Source organism: Poecilia reticulata, linkage group LG7 (assembly GCF_000633615.1).
Source record: "Poecilia reticulata strain Guanapo linkage group LG7, Guppy_female_1.0+MT, whole genome shotgun sequence".
In the NCBI taxonomy this organism is placed as follows: domain Eukaryota; kingdom Metazoa; phylum Chordata; class Actinopteri; order Cyprinodontiformes; family Poeciliidae; genus Poecilia; species Poecilia reticulata.
This window is the reverse complement of record NC_024337.1, coordinates 20220601-20240815: the sequence shown is the minus strand read 5'-3', so window position 1 is coordinate 20240815 and position 20215 is coordinate 20220601. Positions and strand designations below refer to the sequence as shown.

Genomic DNA, 20215 nt, shown 5'->3' with positions numbered 1-20215 from the left:
ATATAAACACAAAATGTATATAAATTAACTTTGCTATCTTTTTGCAACTGAAATTTTTGTAGCAGTTGTTTGGTACTGGTTGACCTTATATGACCTCTGGAAACATTTACTAAAATCTTTAAAGTGACAATGGCACAAACAAAAAATGTTTTGCTTCACAAACCAGCACAAAATTTTGACACCAATTCCATTTGATTTGAAGACGGCAACTTCACTTGATAGATAATATTTTAATATCAGACTATGTGATATCCAGTCTACCTAGGAACCCTCTATGAAGACAAAGAGAAAAAAAAAACTCCTTTTAAACTTAAAATCTAACTTTAACTTCAGAAATGTTTCAATGTACCTTGAGAAACTGGCTGAGACGATGCAGATAAACACGAGTTGTTCACGTGGCTCGAGTCAGCAGCAGTGTCTCCGGTCTGAGTGGTTGTATCTAAAGACGACTCCAGCATTGAACCTTCTGTGACCTGGCTGCTGTTTCTGGTCGCCTCCACCTCGGAGGCTTCCTCTTCCCTGGTCGACTCCATGGTGTCATCTCTGGAGTCCTTCGCCGAGAAGCTCCCTTCTCCGGAGCTGTCAAACGTAGCAGACTGGTCCTCCTCAACACAGGATGTGGTGTCCAGCTGAGAGGTGTCAAACTGAGAAGAATCACCTAAAAACGAGGCATCACCATCGATATGAGAGGTCTTTTCTAAGATGGAGCTGGCACAGAGTCTAGAGGGGGAGTCAAATGTTGATTTGTCATAAAAAGAAGCAATTTCAGAGGAGATGTCAAAGCTTTCTTCATTGGTTTGATGTTGTAACCTTGTGCTTTTGAGATGCGGGGGCTTTCCGATTGGAGTAGACGCCACAGGAGAGTCTGCTGCATCTGAGAGGATGCTGCTCTTCACTTCGTGCTTCTCTAAATCTGAAGCATTTTGGAGATTTTCTTCAGATGTCTGTAATGATTTTCCCAGCGGATCAGTGGGAGATTTATACTGGCAGACTTCCGTCTTCTTGGTTTCAACCGCAGCCACGTGAGATTCGGTCAGTACTGGGTCTGAATCCAGCTGGGATAGGCTCTCCTCTGGTTTTCCGTTCCTTTTATTTTCCACTTCCCTCTTCTCCTCACCAGGAGCATGACGCTCTGACATCAGAGAAGAAGCTGCAAGGTTTGGAGAGACAGAGTTTCCGACAGCTTTAGAAGACGTCCCCATCGGCAAAGGCATGTAAACCAAGGCAGGAGGGTTGGACAACGGTGCAGTCCTGGAGGCTTGAGTGGTTAGAGGTAGGGTGAATTGAGGTCGGACTGGAGAGCCGGTTTGGGCTGTGACAGAGGGAGCTTTCACCAATCTTGGTGGCGTCAATGCTGCAAAAGCAGTGGAAAGACTTGTGTCGACAGCTGGCGGAGTGTGTTTGCGATACTGGGATGTTGCTGAAGTTGGTTCAGAAAGTTTACTGCCAACTGAAGGGGTTCCTACTGCAGACGCTGATAAACAGGGGACAGGTAACGTTGAACGCGAAGACGCTGGAATCTTCAAAGACGCCACACTGGGAGATGTGGAATTGGTACTCAAAGATGAAGGAGCAGATATCAACCTTGGGGGAGCAGGTATGTCATGCTGACCTCCAAATGCATTGGCGACAGATGGCGTCAAAACTGGCTTGGACCCGTGAGACATCGGCAACCCTGGAGACGCAACAGTTGCCGATTGAGAAGTGATGGAGACGACGGCAGGAGGAGAAACACAAGTAGGTTTAGAGGCTGTAGGAGGAGGTACAGACTTGGTTTGATCAACTAAAAACTCGGATGAAGATGAGGCAGGAGGGCCCAAAGAACCTGTGCCAACAGATATGCTCTCACTCGAATGAATCAGAGAAGAAGAGTGCCCCTGTGGCAGAAGCTTGAATCCTAGGGCAGATGTTTCCAAAGCTCGCGAAGTAGAAGACCTCAGTCCTTGGACTACAACAGGAGGTGAGGAAATTCTTGAAGAAGCTGCAGAAGATGAAGAGAAGGGCACATCCACATCACCAGATAACACGACAGGAGGTCCAGAGGCAGATGACGGAGATCCAGATGAAGTGGAAACCCCTGGTGGAGTCGAAGCCTTCATAAGAGACATCGAGGCCCCTGAACTTGATGCCGAAAGTGGAGAGGTCACATGCTGGAGATGTGAGGAAACGACTGCATCTCTAACAGGGGGAGTAACTTCTGGATACGGAGCTGCTGGTTGATCGGAATATTGACAATAATCGCTTTTAGGACTCGCATGAGGAGCAGAAGGTTTAAGTTGGTAGCTGTCAGTCTTTGGTGACCTCTGGACAATAGGTGGTTTTTCACCGCCAGCGTGGCTTGCATCAACTTCCTTAGCAGCTTCCCTTGAAAACCCTAAAGGAGAAGAGAATCAAAATGTCAAAATTATTAGTTGACTCAATCAAAAGTATTTATAAATGGTACATTTGGTACTTCATCTCTGTATGAACAACATCCTATTATGCAGACAGACAAATTTGTTGAAAGATTAAGACAAAAGTTCAATCTATAATATAATTTGCTTACATTTATTCAATGAGGGGGGAAAAGGACATCATTTAGTCTCCTAAAATGTTTAACAGACGTCAAAGTCTTGTTTGCCTCTTATGCTCCATACTCTTCTCTGGTTTGTACTACAAGTCTTACGTATTTGGACTGAGACAGTCACGAAAGAAGGTTGACTTTGTGCCTCGTGAACAATTTCTCTGCTGGAAGATCACATGATGACCCAATTAAATTTTTTTTCCCCACTTATTTATTACAACTGTCCTGGTGTTTTAAAATGTGAAGTTTTACAAGGTTGCCAGGGTCCTTCAAACATAAGTCTTAGGTCGTCTATATACTCTATCAAACAGTGGGAATGAGGGGCTTTTCCGCATTTTCGTCTTTTATCACCAAATCTCCTTAATAGGTTTGTTGTTAAACATCTTCAAGTTAGTCTTTTGATGGTATTAGTGAAGATTAGCCAATTGTACATGTTTATATTTGTAATCATATTAGAGACTCTTCTCATTATCTCATAATTTTCTAAAATTTTAGAGTTTGATTTTTCAACCTTTACAGAAGGATTTTCACATCTTTACAAGATGTATAACTGAATACCACTCTGAATTAGTGATGGGTATTCATTATATTGTTTATCATATTTCTTATACAAATTTTGATTTATCATTGTCACAATAAATTCTAATCAAAAGAAATGCCTGTATGCTCAGGATTGTTTTTTTTCTTTTCAATGTTTTTTCAATGAGAGCATCAATAAATATCGATATATTTAAATATATTATTAAATGAAGTTAATTTGTGCAACTTAATGATACAAATCACACTTTCTAAAGAAGCATATTATCAACAGAAATGTTTCTCAAGAGCAGTAGTTGTGTTTGTAGCGCAACACAGTTACCCTAAAAAATCCAAAAATAGCTCTAATTGTCACTTTTGCTGTTATCATAATAGTACCACAACATGTTATGTTAAAACTTTAAGTCCATATCGCCCACCCCTCCTGCAAATAAAAAGGCTTCTCCCCAAAAACAAATCTTCTGGATGACATTATTTTCCAAAAGTAAAACAGTGACACCTGCTGGTGATATGTTGGTACTATCCCAATGCCTGACTTTATAAGCTGAAACTAACCTAATAATACAGTAGATGCACAAGTTACAACTTAGCCTGTTTTTTCTTCGGAGACTTCACAATCACCATTATAGCTTCTGTTAATATGAAAGTGCAAGTTTTCAGCAGAGGTGATGATGTCAGTAATGGCAAAGCAGAAATAAAACCATATGACGAGCATGACTCATGTCCAGACATTAGAAGGAGGAAATAAGATTGTAGACTAGGAAAGTGTGACTTGTCTTCAAAATGAAAGACACAAAATGTCTTCAACCTTAAGGCGGCGATGACAACATGCAACAGTGCAACCATATCAAAATGAAGAACTGAGCAAACAGCGAGAACATAACCATCATATTCAGAAAAAGTCACCTTGCAGTGGAGAGGACATCCCTGCACTGCTATTGTGGGGGCTGCGATCCCTGCTGAGACCTTTGGGTGACCCACAGTCCTGTATTGGTGGTGACACAACTGGTGTTGGTGACATCCCCACCGGCAGAGGACTGCTGCTGCTCCCTCTGCCCAAGCTGTGGTGCTGCGGGCTGCCACGGGGTGGGGTGAAGTTCTGGGCAGCAGGGGGCATCATGCGAGTCTGGGACTGAGATTGCTGTGGCAGCTGCTGCTGGGGGGGCTGGTAGAAGGGCATCCCATTTGTCATCATACTGTAATGCTGCTGCTGCTGCTGCTGGTGGTGATGGTGAGGCTGATGGTGGGAGAGGAGGGGCTGCTGAGATGGTTGATGGGCGGGAGGTTGTAAGGTCTGCTGCTGGTGATGTGGGGACGGCGCAACGCCAGGATGAGACTGACTCTGGAAGCTCCCATACATGCTGGGGGAATTATAACTCATCTGTTGTTGGGTGGGGTTGCTCCTGTTCCAATACTGGCTGTTGCCCGTTAGAGGGACGTTTGTTTGGCCTGCGATGGGGGGCTGGTGGGACGCTTCCACGCCGCCGTTCAGTTGGTACTGGCCGTGGCTTTGGAAGTGGTGCTGTGACTGAGACTGTGCTATCCCAGGTGCCGGCTGCTTCTGGTGGACCCCCTGCCCTGATGACGAGCCCATGCTGGGGCCATACTGAGGGAGCCCCCCCCACAGGTATTCGTAGCCAACGGCGCCCTGGTGGTGGCCGCTCATGTGCGGGTAAGGAGCTGACGGGGGGTGGGAACCAGACACACTCGACCCGTGTACAGTAGTGACGCCATTCACATTCATTTCGCCATTCAGATCTGTTAAGAGAGCAGAAACAGCTTAAAAAACTGTTCAAACAGAAAGAACATGTTTATTCCTGGAAACAAATAAATTAAGAGGAGTTCAGTTCAGGAAATGTGTGCAATGATTCTCTGTGTTGTGACAATTATTTAATTTCACATGGTAGTCAATTAATCAGAAGTTCTATATTTTACAATACATAAACTGACCAACAAACAGAGAGGCACCAAGATAAAAAAAATTAGGGATCCAAGATATTAACACCAACATCGATAGACAATTTTAGTCTTTTTTAAAACATTTATTTATTCATTAGGTTTATTTGATATAGACAGACACATGATTCTTATGGTGTAATTTGCAGCACTTGTCCCTTGTTAAGCTTTCCTATTGATCTATATATATATATATATATATATATATATATATATAGATCAATATCGGTCCGATAAATAAAACTGAGCCAATATCAGCAACCGATATCGATTTCCATCTTATTGCCATTTGTTTCTACGGAGGGCAGGGGGAGGAGTTGGTCATGTGGTTTTTGTTTGGTCATGTGACAGTGATAGTGATGAAGTGCAGGATTCTGGAAAGCTTAACTGAAGTAGGAGTGAAGTTTTTTTTTTTTTTGAAGGTGTCAATAGAACAATGAAATATTTGTAATATGTACAGTACTGGCAAATAATGGTTATCAGCCGTACCAGCAATATTTATATCAAATATTAGGCCAAATTTTTATATTGGTGCTTCGCTAAAAAATAAAAAAAATAAATACTAATTTGCCTTTTTCTCAACAGTTATCTAAATGTGCTCGTGGAGGGCATCAGTAATTATTTTAAAGACTCACTGGTGCAGCCTGTTAAGCCACTGCAAAGCACTTTGAATTGTTTGTTGCTGAAACTGTTCATTTTCATGAACAATGAAAATTTTGTTCATTTTCATGAACAAAATGAACTTTTATTCATTGCCAAGCACAAATGAACTTTTCATGCTTGACAGTTTCTGGAAGGTTTAAAACCCAATTTTAATACAATTATTAAGCAGTTAAGAACAAATCAAACGTATCACAGCTTTTGCAATTGCAGACAAGTCAGGATGCAAATGCTGACCCCTCTCCAACGGCTAACGCATATGACCATCACAACCTAATCTTGGAGCAACAGTCTTGTGTCACGACCTCTGCATTCGATGAGTACTTATTAAAATGAAATAATGTTCAACATATTTGTAATTTTGCAGTATACAGCTAAAAATGCTTTAATTTGATGAATACAAAATAATATTTAAGCACACAACTGTTATGTTGAAGGTTTTATGTGACCCGCTAGAGTCTACAGGGTGGACCAGATTTGGCCCCCAGACCTTAAGTTGAAACGTGTATTAAATGATGTTATACTCACTCTTCCCCTGCTGTGGAAAACTCATGGAGGACCCATTAGTATAAAGAGAATCCCCTGAGGAGAGTTTCAGTCCTGAGTTTGTTGAGGTGCCATAGTTGAAATGGTTATTCGAGTCCATCTAAAAAATAATAATAATAATCAAATAAAAATAGTATCACAGCACTAGTCTGTTGTTAGGCTCCATTAAAATTCAAGAAATCACAAATAACCAAGTTCTGTTTTGTTTCATAGAGCCTGGTTAACCTATTTTTGTGACAGCATTTTGGGACCAACGGCAGCAGCCGTTAAAATGTCGCAGCCAGCAGCAGCAGCAGCAGATGCCAGGCCCGAGCGAATGTAATGGACAAGCCGAATATTACGGTAGGAGCTCATCATTACCGCTGATGAGGCGCTGCTAATACGGGCACAGACTAAAAATGTTCATTACAGGTAGAAACACAAGCACGAAACATCATCAGGGCGGCAGTGTAGGAAGGCGAGGGGATAAACTAATAATGTATTGATATTTTAAAGAACCGTTGACAACAGCAGTGGCTGTTTACCAGTTTTCGATAGTCCTCCGGGATCTTGATTTCCTAATTCAACGAGGCCGTTGCAACAGCAGGCGCCGCGTTAGCTTAGCGCCCTCAAATGAACCAGCCACTACTTTAAAGCGCTGCCAGACGGCTGTGCTGGCCATTTTATCCTTAATGTTAGATTAAAGTGCGAGTCCGAAGGGTTCCCAGCAACTTTTCATGCCCGGAATATATAACAGAGAATATCAGCCTAGCACCCCCCAAGGTTATTTAGCTACATCATCACAAAAGAACAAAGCTAACAGATAAAGCTAACTAATAGCATCCTTATCCGGAGTAAGTAGGCTGCGACGTTAGCAGGTACCATAACCACGCTGGTTTATCCCGTGGTGAATGCAAAAAATTCAAGCCGGTTTGTTAAAAATAAAAACGAACTCACAAAAAACAGACTCGCGGATTAATAAACGGAGGCGTACTCCCATTTGATGACGGGCTAACGTTAGCTAGCAGCCAGATGAAGTTACATTGTTTACGCACACAGACAATTTCTGCAGAGCATCATCCTCCTACACCGCCACCATCCAAAGTTTCACCGATATTCCACTCAAAACAGGCCAACCTTTTTTCTGTTTAGTCCTTGGGTTCCGGAGGCGCCGACGGCTTTAAACCCCCTCCGTGTTAACGGGTAAGCGTGGGTGAAGATGACACAGCGATAAATTATAAACAACTATTCCCTAACCTTTGGGTTTTAAATTAGCAAACATGGCTGTTGAGGTCCGGTGCAGCCATGATCACAGAACGGAGTGAAGCTGGAGCCGCGTTAACGTCCCAACAATGAGGCGCACACACATCCGGTAAAAGTACTTCAACAAAGTTCAAGACGCGTTTATACACACAGAGGAGGGAAATAAAGCCAAAAAACAAATCCATTTAAATTATAGCCAACGGCACAAACTAATTCATCACTTAGTAAAAAATATTTTTATTTGATTCAGCAAGTAAAAGAATTTTGAATATAGAATAAATTTGTAAAATACAGTTGACATAATTACTTCTAGCGACTAACACACGTATTAATGAGCAATTATTTCATTTAATATTTTCTATTTAAAATATTTACACTTAAAAAACGCAATAGTTGTGTTTTTAATATTAAATTTATTATTTGAGCTCTAAACTTTTATTTTACTGCAGTCGGGTGTGTAAACAGGAAGCTACATTATTGCATCTTGTGGCAATTTTCTCATAAATGGCAATCTGTGAGGAAATCGGGCCTAAAGAGGAAGTATGCTAATATATTATTCTAGGCCTTAAATCCTGGTGCTTTCTGGGTCCTAGCGCCAATGTACTACGACTCAGAAAGCGTGAGTACTAAAAATAATTTTCAGGTAATTAGCACTGCAAGTAGAATACATTTAATTCAATTTAATAAAGTTGGTCTAGATTTGCGTCCTAAAATATTTTATTGTGCACATGAACCTACATGATGTGCTACCCAAATGTTCTCAAAGTACAAATTTGGTCAGGTGTAGTTTTAGCATTGAGGTTGTCATTTGGTTTTTAAATTTAAATCTAACTTTAAAGGTAGATAGAGGTGTATAGAAAGCATCTCTGAACATATTTTCAGCTGAATATGTCTGGATTTATACGAGAGAATCTTCAATGAATCTCCAGTATCAGACCTTATATTCTCATTCAGCTGACCCACTGCTTTTCCGTATTCACAACCAGCCATTTGTGGCATTCTACAAATACCATTTAATGTTCTTAATCCATAAATGTAAAAAAAAGTTGTTTCCCAGACCTTATGAAAAATTTTCAAAATGGTGAACAAGTCATCCTTTTTTTTCTCCATCGCAATATCCCAATGAAATACATTGATGTTTGTGGTTGTAATGCATCCGACTTGCAGAGAAAAAGGGTTTTCGTCAACAACTTAAGTTATTTTTAATTAATTAAGAAAAGGTCCAACATAAACAGATTTTATTTCATAGCTAGAAATTGGCTTTACATCTGGCAAAAATAATTGATTGGATCAAATGTCTTGTGTAAAGTCAAAACCTAAAACTGAAAAAGAAAGACATTGATTCTTAAACTGTTTATTAGAAAGATGTAGACAGTAAAAAACAAAAACATTTTCACTGTAATTGAATAGTACTTGCTTCTCCTTACATTTTCAACAGTGCAAATATGATTTGGTCATTACTTATTTTAGTTCCAACAATGTCCAAAAACCATGAGGGAGTATGAGTTAAAAAATAAACAAAACTGTAGGAGAGCAACAAACCGCATAATTCTGAGGCTTAACCAACTTCAACAGCTGCAAAACACTTTAATTTGCCTCTTCTCAGACATATGTGAAAGCTAGATGACAGAATAAGAGAGGAGCTTTAAATAAATCCATCCAATTAATGGAAACCAAGCTGCTGTTGCAGTAGGTGACAACTGGAGAAAAGCAAGTCATCCTGCAATTGTCTCAGATTGATCCAGGTTTACAGACATTTAACAGGTGAAAGGGGGACATGTAAGCTGCAAAGGTTAAGCTACAGATACAGGCTTCCTGGATAACTAAATTACAGCACATGGAAGTCTTTAGAGGACCCAGTCAGTCAATGCATCTAATTCTTAAATCATGAGATACACTACACTGGTCGACTACCTTTAAAATCACAACATCGCCAACGGGGGGAGTCCAATCATTTTCAAGCAACTCATTTGAAAAACTGCAACTTTTAACATGTATTGCTCAGTTAGGTACAACTATACAGTTTTTCCCCAACAAATAAAATGTGTGCTTAGTTGTAATATTCAACATTAAAACAAGATACCCCAAAAAAGGTGCAGTACAGCAAATGGACATGGAGATAGCTGCTCTGTACAATACCATGCAAATCAACCTTAGGTAGACTGACTGGTCAAAGAGTTTGGAGCTGAGGCTATGGATTTAAATATGGCTACTGACTCATATGTACAGTTGTTTGTCACTGTCTTCAGTTTCAAGATATACATTTGTTAAGATTTCTCCCTCATCCTCCGTTCTTCCATCTTCTTTACAACGCCTTACTCCAAGTCCGGCATTTCTGAAAGTGAAAAATAGGCGTCGCTGAATACATGCAAAGAAAATCATCGCTCTGGTTGCGCTCTGTAGAAATGTTCATGAATACTTACTATCATCGTCGCTATCTGCAGTGTCATCCTACAGTTTAAAGACAAACAAAAACAGAAAGATTAGGTTAAAGACATAAACTTGACTGTTGGCTTAAGAAAATGGCACAGTGGGAGGGGTTGCCGTTCAGTGTCAGATTTACTCAACAAAAATATCCACAACAGAAAAAAATACTTCTAGATTTGCCACTAGTTGCTTTTTAGGAGAAAAGAAGGTTAAATAATGCAGCTAAGTTGGTAAGTGTTGAAATGGAGCCATAAATCCATCTTCATTCATGGTAAAGCTCAGTGTATCTCTCGTTTATGCTTCCAGATGGCAGACTATGTCCTCAATCTTGCTACCACCCCCTTGAATAAGCTTTTTTTTTTATTCTAGTCATGCAAAATATTGGTTCAAATGACATCTTTAGGATTGGTACTTTGGTAGGTATACGTAATCGGTACGATTATGAAAGGAAAATGTTTTCCGTAACAATTTTTTTTAGAAATCTAGATTTTTCATTTGAAAACGAGAAAGAGGAAATAAAGTCTGGAAATCTGTTACTGGATCTGAAGAAATACTACAAAAAAAATTTCAGATTGCACAGATTTATAGAGTTTTGATAAGCAAGTTTATTTATGTACACCAAAGATGGAAAACCTAATAAAGCATAAAAAGTCAAATAAAAATTCATAAAGTCTTACATCATCTGCACCATCTGCATCAAGATCTAGATTATCCAGGTCATCCTCTCTTCCCATGTTGTCCATCATCTGTAACAATAAAGTCAATATTACATTCATTTCTTTAATTTTTGTTCAAACAAGCTATTGCTACCAACTTAAAAGCTAACTTAATACTGTCATAACACCAAGATCAGTATTTCTGGTACAATTGTTTGCGAGATGATAAAAATATACACCAAATATATTTGTATATACCAAGTATTAAAAAAAAACGCAGCCATGCTGAAAATGCATTTATTTAATAACATGTTTGTATTGTATGTCATCAAAATTGAAGATCAACATTTGAGGTGTTTAATATAAGACTGTGAATGAGTCTTTTATTCAAACTGAATTGCTTAAAAAAATAATCAACTCTATGGGACTAATTCATATAAAGGCACCCACAAGCCCAAATAGAGGAATTTTCTTTTATGTTCCAACTCAACAGCAGTAATCTCAAAGCGCTTACATTTGAGAATTGATCAAAGTTGCCCATCTCCTCCTCTGAGTCGTCTTCCCAGTCCTTCCAGTTGTTGAAGTCGACACTGAGCCAAGACAACTGTGAACAAAGAAGACCAGGATTATTATCTTTGCCCTAAGCCTGTTTAAAAAGATGCATATAAATATATAAGTAATAAAATTGATGTTTCGTTTTCTAAAAGTTTTATTGGCTCTAGTGGCCTTTATTTGATAGTTAATTGACAGGAAAGTTGGTAATGAGAGATGGGGAAAGACATGCAGCAAAGGTTGCCAAGCCGGGAATCGATCTTGCAACGGCTGCGTCAAGGACTAAGGCCTCCATACATGGGTTGTGCTTAACCCCTGCGTCACCACAGCAACCCCAATTGATGTTTCTTTTATTCAACATCTAAAACCAATCTAATCCTAATCCTCAGACAGGGATTTATATATATATATATATATATATATATATATATATAGTAACTGCTGTAATCGTATTGTGAATTTCAGGTTGATAACTGTACAGACATTTCAGCAAGTTGAAAATCACCAGTGTTCAAGTTTTTCCGTAAGAATGAACCTGCTTTATTCTCAGCGTTTCAAGCATACTTAACTAACCTTAGCCTTGTCTTTTGTTAGTCTTGGCCACGCCTTTCCTGGTTGTGCTTTTCGTAGATAGCACGAGACCGAACGATCTGTGCGGTTATGTTTGGACGCCTGCAACAAGAGAATCAAAGAGAGAAAGGAAAAAAAAAAAAAAAATTTTCATAAAACTTTTCAGCGCTGTGTCTATTTATTGAATAAAGCTGTAACTTACATTTTCATCAATAGCGTCAAAAAGATCTACTTGGTTCTCCAATTTAGTATCATCAGGTCCAACACAGCTGTGGGAGAAATTTGCAAGGACAAAGGGTTAAATTTTAGCTTTGTTCATGAACTTAATAATATTGTTATACACCCAACTATATGGACACATACCTGAATCCGAACTTTGTTTTATCAAAGTTAACTTTAACATCTTTGCTGTCGGCCACACAGAACTCTATAAAAACAGAATCCCTCCTGTCGTACCACTTAGCAATTGCTGGAAGCCTGAAAGAATAAGAATACACACACAGAAGGTTAAGACTTCTTATAACTATTCAATGAGAAGCAAGAGGCAGAGATGCACAAATCAGTTATCTGAACTGACTCGAACTGTTAAATAACCAGCTAAATACTAAAGTAAAAACTGATTTTTAACAACTTCCACCATTTTCAATTAAAGCATCAATCGGCATATGCTTTGTTACATCAACACAGATAGTGTTGTAATGCCTTAATTTTCTTTGATTTCAAAACCACAACTTCTACCAAAGAACCTGCAGAATATTTCTCTTGAGTGTTATAGACCTGGGAAAAAAAACCTAAGAAAATTGGCAACCTGCAGGTCAAAAAATGAAATAAAACTGGAAATTGGCATAAGACAGGAAAAGTCTACTCAGGGAATCCGCCATTTCAGATGAAATTAATCATGGTAAGTGCCATAAATCAAGTTTTGGTTAATTACGGTGCACAGATTTAATTACAAAACCATATTTCACTCTATTGAAGAGCTGGCCATCACTTTTATTAGAACCAAATAGTCACATCAGTGGTTTTTCTGCATCTAAATCACATCTCTTACAAAAAAATTGTTACCAAGCTTCAGCTGGGAGAAAACCAAAATATATGCTAATGTGCAGCTGTAATGACAAATACTCAATCGGGAAATGTTTAACAACGCAGTTGTGGGAGTCTAATCTCATTAAACTTCTTTTTTTTTTTTTTAATCTAGAGCTTTTTAATCGCACAGCAAAGGTAACTACAGACTACCTGTGTCAACACACACCAAATGTTTTTGCTACTGATGTCTGTAAGAACAGATGGCCTTCAACAAGACCTTGTGTCAGGTTGCCACAGAGCCTCACATTACACTCTTCACTGACAAAAGTAAAGCATTTGTGCATCCTCAAGCTTGACATGTTAGGCTTATTAAATTAATAATTAATTAAGTTATTGACTACTATGGAAAGGCTGGTGTTTCAACAAAAGGGAAACGTTTACATATGACAGCAGAATTACTCCACTGATCCATCTGATCAGACTGATTTTTTGTTTTTATCGTTGGGGTTCATGTTTCTGGATAGTCTGGTCCAGCCTCATTTACACATTCTTTTAAATAATTAACCCATCTATGTATTTTTTAAAAATACAGACTAAGAATAGGTAATACAGACTAACCCTAACCCTGTACCAGTATTACCTATTTTAGTAGGGTAGGCAGTCTTAACACCTTTTTAACCAACTTCTCTGACTGGTGAATATTTTTTATTTATATTTAGTTTATTTTGAGTTGGCATTGGAATGATGTTGAAAGAATCACTGGGACTTGAACATTGTCATGTAGTACAACTCTACTCAAAATTAGCTAAAGAATGATCTGATATCTTTCTGTACCAGTCCATCCTGTTGCTCCACATAAACTGGTTCTGTTTTTATCTGTGCCAAAGGTAACTGAAATCCGTGTGTTAATTCACATGTGGGTCCATCTGTTTTATTCTGAATACAAGTAAACGCATATTAACAAGGAATTATTTTGAAATACACAAATAACACCAGAGCTGTTAGCTGCCTGGTGTGATGTCATCAGAAGCACGTGCACATGGACCCTTGTTTTTAAGAGGGATCTTTTTTTTTTTTAAGATCCCTCTTAAAATTAAAACTAAAAAGGAAAATTATAAAACAATAGGTAATTCGATAGGAGGCAAACCATTTCTAAAGAGAGTTTGGTTAATTACACAGCTAAGTTTCGCTAGTACTAGCTTTAAGTTTCTGCGTATCTCTAAACTGCTCTCTCTCTCTCAAAAATAAAGTAGCAATTAAAGGCTTGGATTTGCTGTTAAAATCCATCAGATTTTCTGTTCAGCGGGAACATCCTGACTACTTCCACAGCCCTGGTGCTAATCTAATGACTGAGCCTTCCAGAAGTCTCAATGAGCATAGCTAGCTATGCTAACAAGGCTACTGTCCTCACTGAAACCATGCGGTGCCCCCGCAGAGCCCGCAAAAAATAGCCAACTTCCCGGTTTAACGGCGGGCTTACTGGATATTATTGTAACCAGACACTGCTAGCTTTTCACATGTCATATTAAAGTCGGGTTAACGTCAACAAGCTCTCAGTACATATAGGCAAGGCCAAACCTCCCGCCTTTGCAAAAGCATGTTATGAGGGCAGCGACACCAAAGCTACCGCACTTTCCACACGCTGCCTCCTCCCGTTCACTCTCCACAACTTACATTTCTCGGCGTGAAGTGGGCGTCTTTCCAGAAGATAAACCAGTCTTAGAAGAAAAATGATAATGCTTGTTTTTATGCTTTTTTGTTCAAAAAAGAAACCGCCGCTCACACACGACCCGGGCAAACGCCGCTAGCTTGTGGACTACACGCCGGATTTTCTTACGTACACTGGAATGAGAATAGCAGATCTAACGCAGTCGGAAGTGAAGTAGATGTTTCTAGAGCTTTCAGCCACAGCCACGAGTGATGTGAGAGGCGGGGCCTTTCACGACAGAACCTCCTGTAAAGTCCAAGTCATGCCCGCTATGCTTTCAGTGAAATACAGTTTGATAAATGATTTACGGACAGGAAAAATAAATGTGTGCAAAATGCAGTAATATGATTTAAAACTAGAGTGCAAGTAATATGGTCATTTAATTTCTATTTGGGATCAATAAAATATTTGATTTTGAATAATCACTTCTATTAATTTAATGTGACTTGTTTTATTTTTCGCACAACAAAACTATTGCAGATAGAGAGAAAAAACAGGGCACTGACGTTAATCCAAGCAAGAAATGTTTAAGAAAAAACGTATGAACTCCTAAGTCGAAACTTTGCGAGAAAAAAATAAGAAATTTTCTGCATTTAAAAATATATATATTTCTGAACTCTAAAAGTCTAAATTTTACTAGAGCAAAAGGTTTTGAGGAAAATGTTTAAGAAATTCTACAAAAAAACGTATAAAAAATCGTTTTGAGTTCGTAAAGCCGAACATTTTCGACTTTTTAAAATTAGATTGATCTCAAAAGTTTTTGCTGGCAATTTTTCGACTTTTGGAGCTCTAGGATTTATTGGGATATCTTAACATTTTTAATATTTAGATTTTTGAAACTCTGGGGACATTTGGAGCTCATGAATTTCCGAGTTTTTTTCTGGAAAATTTCTGAGATTACTCTCAAAATACCTGAGTTTTGGCGGACATGTACAAACTTTTTCTATCTACAATTGCCCTAATGTTACTCACACGTGGTCTAAAGATAAAGCGTGAAAATGTAAGATTTGGTAAAAACACAAGAAGTATTTTTAAGACATTTTTACATGTGCCAGAAGTATAGATCAACACAAAGTAGAACATAATTGCTAGGCCAGTTGTCGTTAGATCTTCCACAATGGCTCAATAACTTTGGCTGACAATTATGTGGATTTAAAAACCAAAATGCAGAATTTAGCTGTTTTTTTCATTGACTATATTTGCATTACGCTTCCATAAGAAAATGACAAAGTACTATTAATATTCTTCAGATCCATTTTACCGTTGGAAATGGTAAAATGTATTTTTTTTTTTACATCACTTTCCATATCAGCATCCATCCATCCATCCATTTTCTTGACACCCTTGTCCCTTGGTGGGGTCGGGAGGGTTGCTGGTGCCCATCTCCAGCTTTTCCATATCAACATCCAAAGAAAATGTATCCACCCACGTCGATAATTTTACGTTTTTCTTTATTTTAAAGACTAAAATGGCTCTTTAAAATGACATTTTGTCTTAAAAAAGTAATGCAACACTTGCAGCTTTAGTTTTATGAAATGAAAGCAAATTTTTTTAGATCATGTAAAAAAAAAAAAAAAAAAAAAAATATATATATATATATATATATATATATATATATATATGAAGCAGTCAAACACACTTAAAAATCCAGTTCTCTAGTTTTATTCTTTTCTATCAAGTCAATAGCCGATAAACACTGATATTACTATGCTTAAAATTTGGCAAACCAAGACATTGTTGTCATGGCTTTGTAAGCCTTTGATAGGTTAATAAAACTCATGTGGATTATATGAAATAAATAAAATAAGGTATTGTGAAGAGAATTGCAGACCTCTTCATATCTGCCTCCTTCCTGGGTAAAACCTTGTTTTGAATATCTAAGAGAAGTTGACATTTAATAGTTAAACCTGTTATGAATTTGAATATTCATCTCAAAGTTCCCTTAGCAAATGTAGAATTTTGTTTTGATTCCATTCTTAATTTATAAGTGGTTGCTAATACATTAGTGAATATAATAAAGTTTCAACTGCAATGTCAGTGTTGCTGTGGTTACTTTTGAGTTGGAGGCAGAGGAGACCATCAGCTTTAATTCCTCACTTTTGTGATCTTCATTTCTAAAAGCTGGTGTGGGTAAAGCACAGGCTGTCAGAAATAGCATTAAGCCATGTGATGGGAACTACACAATCCTGCCTTTATTATGTAATCTTAAATTATGCATGAGCGCAAATACAAGGTAAAAATGTGAGTACACCAAGTTTTAATTCTATTGTTTTACATATCAGGACATTAAAAACTCATTTAGTCTTTATGGTGTAAATAAATAAGCCAAATACAGACAGAGGTGAATAAAACAGCAAAGGACATGATATTCTCCTCATCTGGAGGATGGTGTAATGTTACAGCTGCAATTCTTCTTGCTCATCACTCTGAAAAATTTACTTTTAAAACCTTTATTATGACTAATTTGGATTTCATCATTGTACAAGGACAAATACTTCACCAGTGGGAAAAACAAAAGTACTTCAAGTCTTTATTTTAACATTCAATCAGATGAAATTCCCCTCGTTTCCCCAAGAGTCTCAATAAATGCCAGATTTTAATTTCATCAAGCCACAACTTTATTTCCATCTTGGTATAAATTGTATAAATGAGCTCAGATTTAATCAGCAACCTTTCTTCAACTCTTTGTTGACAGGATCCCGTTACATCGTCAACTCCTGCAAAGCAACAGAAAACACCAGGTCAGTACGAGCTCAAAACACTGTTGAACAGTGAGAAGAGAGTTTCTCTCTTCTCAGGACAGAAATGTTGGCTTCAGTAGAGTCAGAAGAACGAAAGTCACTGTGTTAAATCATCACTGAAGAGTCACACATTGCTGACTAAATACATTTTCACCAATAAAAGTTTTGAATTCTCACCATAATAGCGTTGACAATGTCGTTGTTGTTGTTTTTCAGGGCGCGTACAGCCTTTGCCCGCGACACGTTGGCTTGTGACATGACGAGTTCAATGTCCTTCACCTCGACTCCGGTCTCATCAACCTACATATAAAATTGCAGTAATGTTATGTTTTTCCCTCCAATATTTCCTTTACAGTAAAGCGGCATTAATTTACCACTGGAGAATAACGACATCTTACCTCTTCCTCTTCGCTTTCCTCCTGTACTGTGGGCGTCTGTGTGTTGTCCTGGATCTTTGCTGTAGCTTCTCCCTGTACCTTGAACTTTTCTGCTGCAGCCAGCTGGGCTTGCTGAGAAAGATCTTCAATCTGTGGCACAGATGAAATGAGAAAAAAAGATTGTTACATGAGTAGGCTTCAATAGATTCACTATCAATACGACACCATTAGAGGCATTTATAGATAGCAGGGCTGCTGTCATTCGTCAACATAATCAATGACTTCTATGATGGCAGTGTCTGTACTGATATTTTTAGTCCATCTTTTTGAGAGCATCCTCATTTGCCCAATTTCTTCTCCTCCGTGTTCGTTTTATTCTCCTCCAAAACAAAAATGGCATATAAAGCATCCAACTACTAAATGAGCAACGCTGTAACAGTCAGAAGTAAGCAGTGGCTGCTGTCAGGTTCTGTGAACTGCAACAGCAGAAGTGCTAATGGAGTAGCTTCTAAAGAGATACGAAAAATTTGATTTACTTTTTATTTTATAGATGGAAAATGCATACAGAACTTAAAATAGTTGTTATATTATCACCTGAAAAAATGTTTATGGAAATGTTTACACATTTCTTCATATGTAGACTCTGTATAGCTGACTAAATCAATTTTAACTGATGTCCAAATCATTTGAACCCAATAAAAACTGAAAACATATGTACAACAGTGAGTTTCAGTCTCCATTAATACATATTAAGTTGATGCTTTGATACAAGCATATAAGTGAGGTCTATTTTTAATTTGATGTTAAATACTTTGGCTTTTCTATTGGTAAATCATGAGGGTTTTCTTTTTACTATAGTTTTGTCATGCTAAATTCGGCACACAATTCATAAAATTCATACTTCAAGTGCAAATCTTTACACATTATGTAGTGTATGCAATAAGACAAAAAAAAAATCAGTTTTAAATAATTAGCTTCTTTGGATGATAAAACAAAATTGGTCTCTAGGTTAATAAAAAAATAGTGATTATTACAAGTGGTTTGGTTCACGTTGAGCACACTGATGCAGGCCGGTTACCTTAGCTTCGCCGAAGACGATGTATGTATCTGACGCAGGGCTCTTGTAGACGTCTGGTTTGGTGATGACGAACAAGATGTTCTTTGATTTGCGAATGGTGACCCTGGTGACCCCTGTTACCTGCCTGAGTCCAAGCTTTGACATCGCCTGCAATCATGTGGAATAGTGTTGCAAATGTGGCGGAAATCCAGAAGAAGCTGTCTGCATTTGTACAACAATGAGGGCGCAATCATTACCTTTCGTGCCTTCTTTTCACTGCGGCTCTGTTTGGCTTTGCTTACAGGCTCTTCGTCTATTTCAGCAGCTGCTGCAAGCTATAAGATATAGAAAATTTATGGATTAGCATAGCATGGAAATTAAGAGGTGATTAATACATTTTTAACATGAAAAACAAATCTTCTCAGAACATAGAAGTGGCTTCAGGAAGCTCAGAAGAACGAAAGTCACTATGTTAATCATCATTGAAGAGGAGAAGTCATGCCATCAGGGCAGGATGTTTAATTTAAACCATGGTCAATACAAATAAAAAATATGCTGGACTGAACTTTAATCTTTACCTGAGCTTGTTGCGTCTGTGTCTGTGCAGAGTCCTGTTCTTCCAGCTCAGGAACTGAGTCATCACTGTCCGACTCTGTGCCAGATCCTACAGAAACCAACGATACATTTATTTATAGGGTACACCTTCAAACTGTTTTAGAAATAAGCTGTAAAAAAAAAAAAAAAAAAAAAAAAAGCAAACATTGTCAGTGGGTCTGAACTTTGCTACAAAAGAGCCACAGATGAATAGATTCTGCACCAAACAATCTGAACACTTTAGTTATGAGCCAAACCCATGTTTAATGCGCCAACAGGTAATCTCTGTACCCAATACATCAACACTAACAAAAGGCTAAAACAAACAATGAACACAACGCTAAACTGCCAACAAAAAGAAAACTGCTGACACCGTCAACCCAAGTCAATGTAAACTTCCCACACTAGATATCTGTGAAGGTGATAATGACCCTATCTAAATATCTTAGAAGTTTCCAGAACATGGGGCTGGGAAACAAGACAGCACAAAGAGAAAGAGAGAAAGAACAGATACCATTGTCGTCCTTGATCACAGACTCCATCTTGGCTGGGGTTTCAGCAGGTTTAGATGATATGACATGATTAGAGGGAGCAGTGCTGATTTTTTCAGCTTCAGGCTTGACAGGTGCAGGTTTTGCAACTGCTTCGGCAAAAGTAAGTTTACGTGGGGCAGGGGGCAAAACAATAGGCTCAACTGGAGCAGGTTGTGAGGGGACTTCAGTAGTTTGCTTGGTTTGTTTAGGTGCCTCATCAGCTTTCGGTTTTGCTGGTTTAGGACTCTCAGTAGCTGGTTTAGGTGCTTCAGCATCAGTTGGTTTGGCTTGCTTCGGCACCTCGACTGGTTTGGCCTGCTTGGTTTGGCCTGCACCGTCAGGGGCTGTTGCTTTGGCCAATGGACAAGCCTCAGCTGTTTTAGGGGCGTCTGCAGACGCCTGCTTTGCCTGTTTGGATGCCTCGGGGGACGCTTGCTGAGCCTGTTTGGGTGCCTCTGGGGACGCCT

General features: G+C 38.6%; 3 protein-coding genes across 11 annotated transcripts in view; all 3 read right to left on the bottom strand.

Annotated features, from left to right (window-relative positions):
* The window catches only part of baz2a (bromodomain adjacent to zinc finger domain, 2A), a 23912-nt gene extending 16215 nt beyond the window's left edge, over window positions 1-7697 (bottom strand). For 2 of the 5 annotated variants that reach the window (XM_017305696.1, XM_008414166.2), the window contains exons 1-4: window positions 7379-7696; window positions 6245-6362; window positions 4007-4858; window positions 350-2374 (exon numbers count right to left, since the gene is read on the bottom strand). In XM_017305696.1, the coding sequence (XP_017161185.1) occupies window positions 350-2374; window positions 4007-4858; window positions 6245-6362 (2995 nt within the window). In that variant the 5' untranslated portion in view covers window positions 7379-7696. Of the gene's footprint in view, window positions 1-349; window positions 2375-4006; window positions 4859-6244; window positions 6363-6786; window positions 7117-7198; window positions 7303-7378 lie in introns of those variants that run through there. The other 3 variants (XM_017305697.1, XM_017305694.1, XM_017305695.1) reach the window with 3 other exon arrangements.
* Window positions 7698-8842: 1145 nt separating this feature from the next.
* ptges3b (prostaglandin E synthase 3b (cytosolic)) lies at window positions 8843-14620 on the bottom strand. 2 transcript variants are annotated; one of them, XM_008414168.2, is made up of 8 exons: window positions 14413-14612; window positions 12073-12186; window positions 11912-11978; window positions 11713-11811; window positions 11102-11191; window positions 10609-10677; window positions 9928-9955; window positions 8843-9839 (listed from the first exon to the last, which is right to left on the bottom strand). In XM_008414168.2, coding segments are annotated over exons 1-8 (489 nt in total). In that variant the 5' UTR covers window positions 14415-14612; the 3' UTR covers window positions 8843-9819. The 2 variants fall into 2 exon arrangements, with proteins under 2 accessions (XP_008412390.1, XP_008412389.1); XM_008414167.2 differs by lacking the exons at window positions 8843-9839; window positions 9928-9955 and having other exon boundaries at window positions 10522-10677; window positions 14413-14620.
* A 1993-nt stretch (window positions 14621-16613) lies between these two features.
* The window catches only part of naca (nascent polypeptide associated complex subunit alpha), an 11127-nt gene continuing 7525 nt past the window's right edge, over window positions 16614-20215 (bottom strand). For 3 of the 4 annotated variants that reach the window (XM_008414169.2, XM_008414170.2, XM_008414173.2), the window contains 7 exons: window positions 19730-20213; window positions 19200-19285; window positions 18879-18956; window positions 18643-18789; window positions 17586-17714; window positions 17365-17487; window positions 16614-17163 (listed from right to left, as the gene is read on the bottom strand). In XM_008414169.2, the coding sequence (XP_008412391.1) occupies window positions 17149-17163; window positions 17365-17487; window positions 17586-17714; window positions 18643-18789; window positions 18879-18956; window positions 19200-19285; window positions 19730-20213 (1062 nt within the window). In that variant the 3' untranslated portion in view covers window positions 16614-17148. The remainder of the gene's footprint in view (window positions 17164-17364; window positions 17488-17585; window positions 17715-18642; window positions 18790-18878; window positions 18957-19199; window positions 19286-19729; window positions 20214-20215) is intronic. The other variant, XM_008414174.2, reaches the window with a different exon arrangement.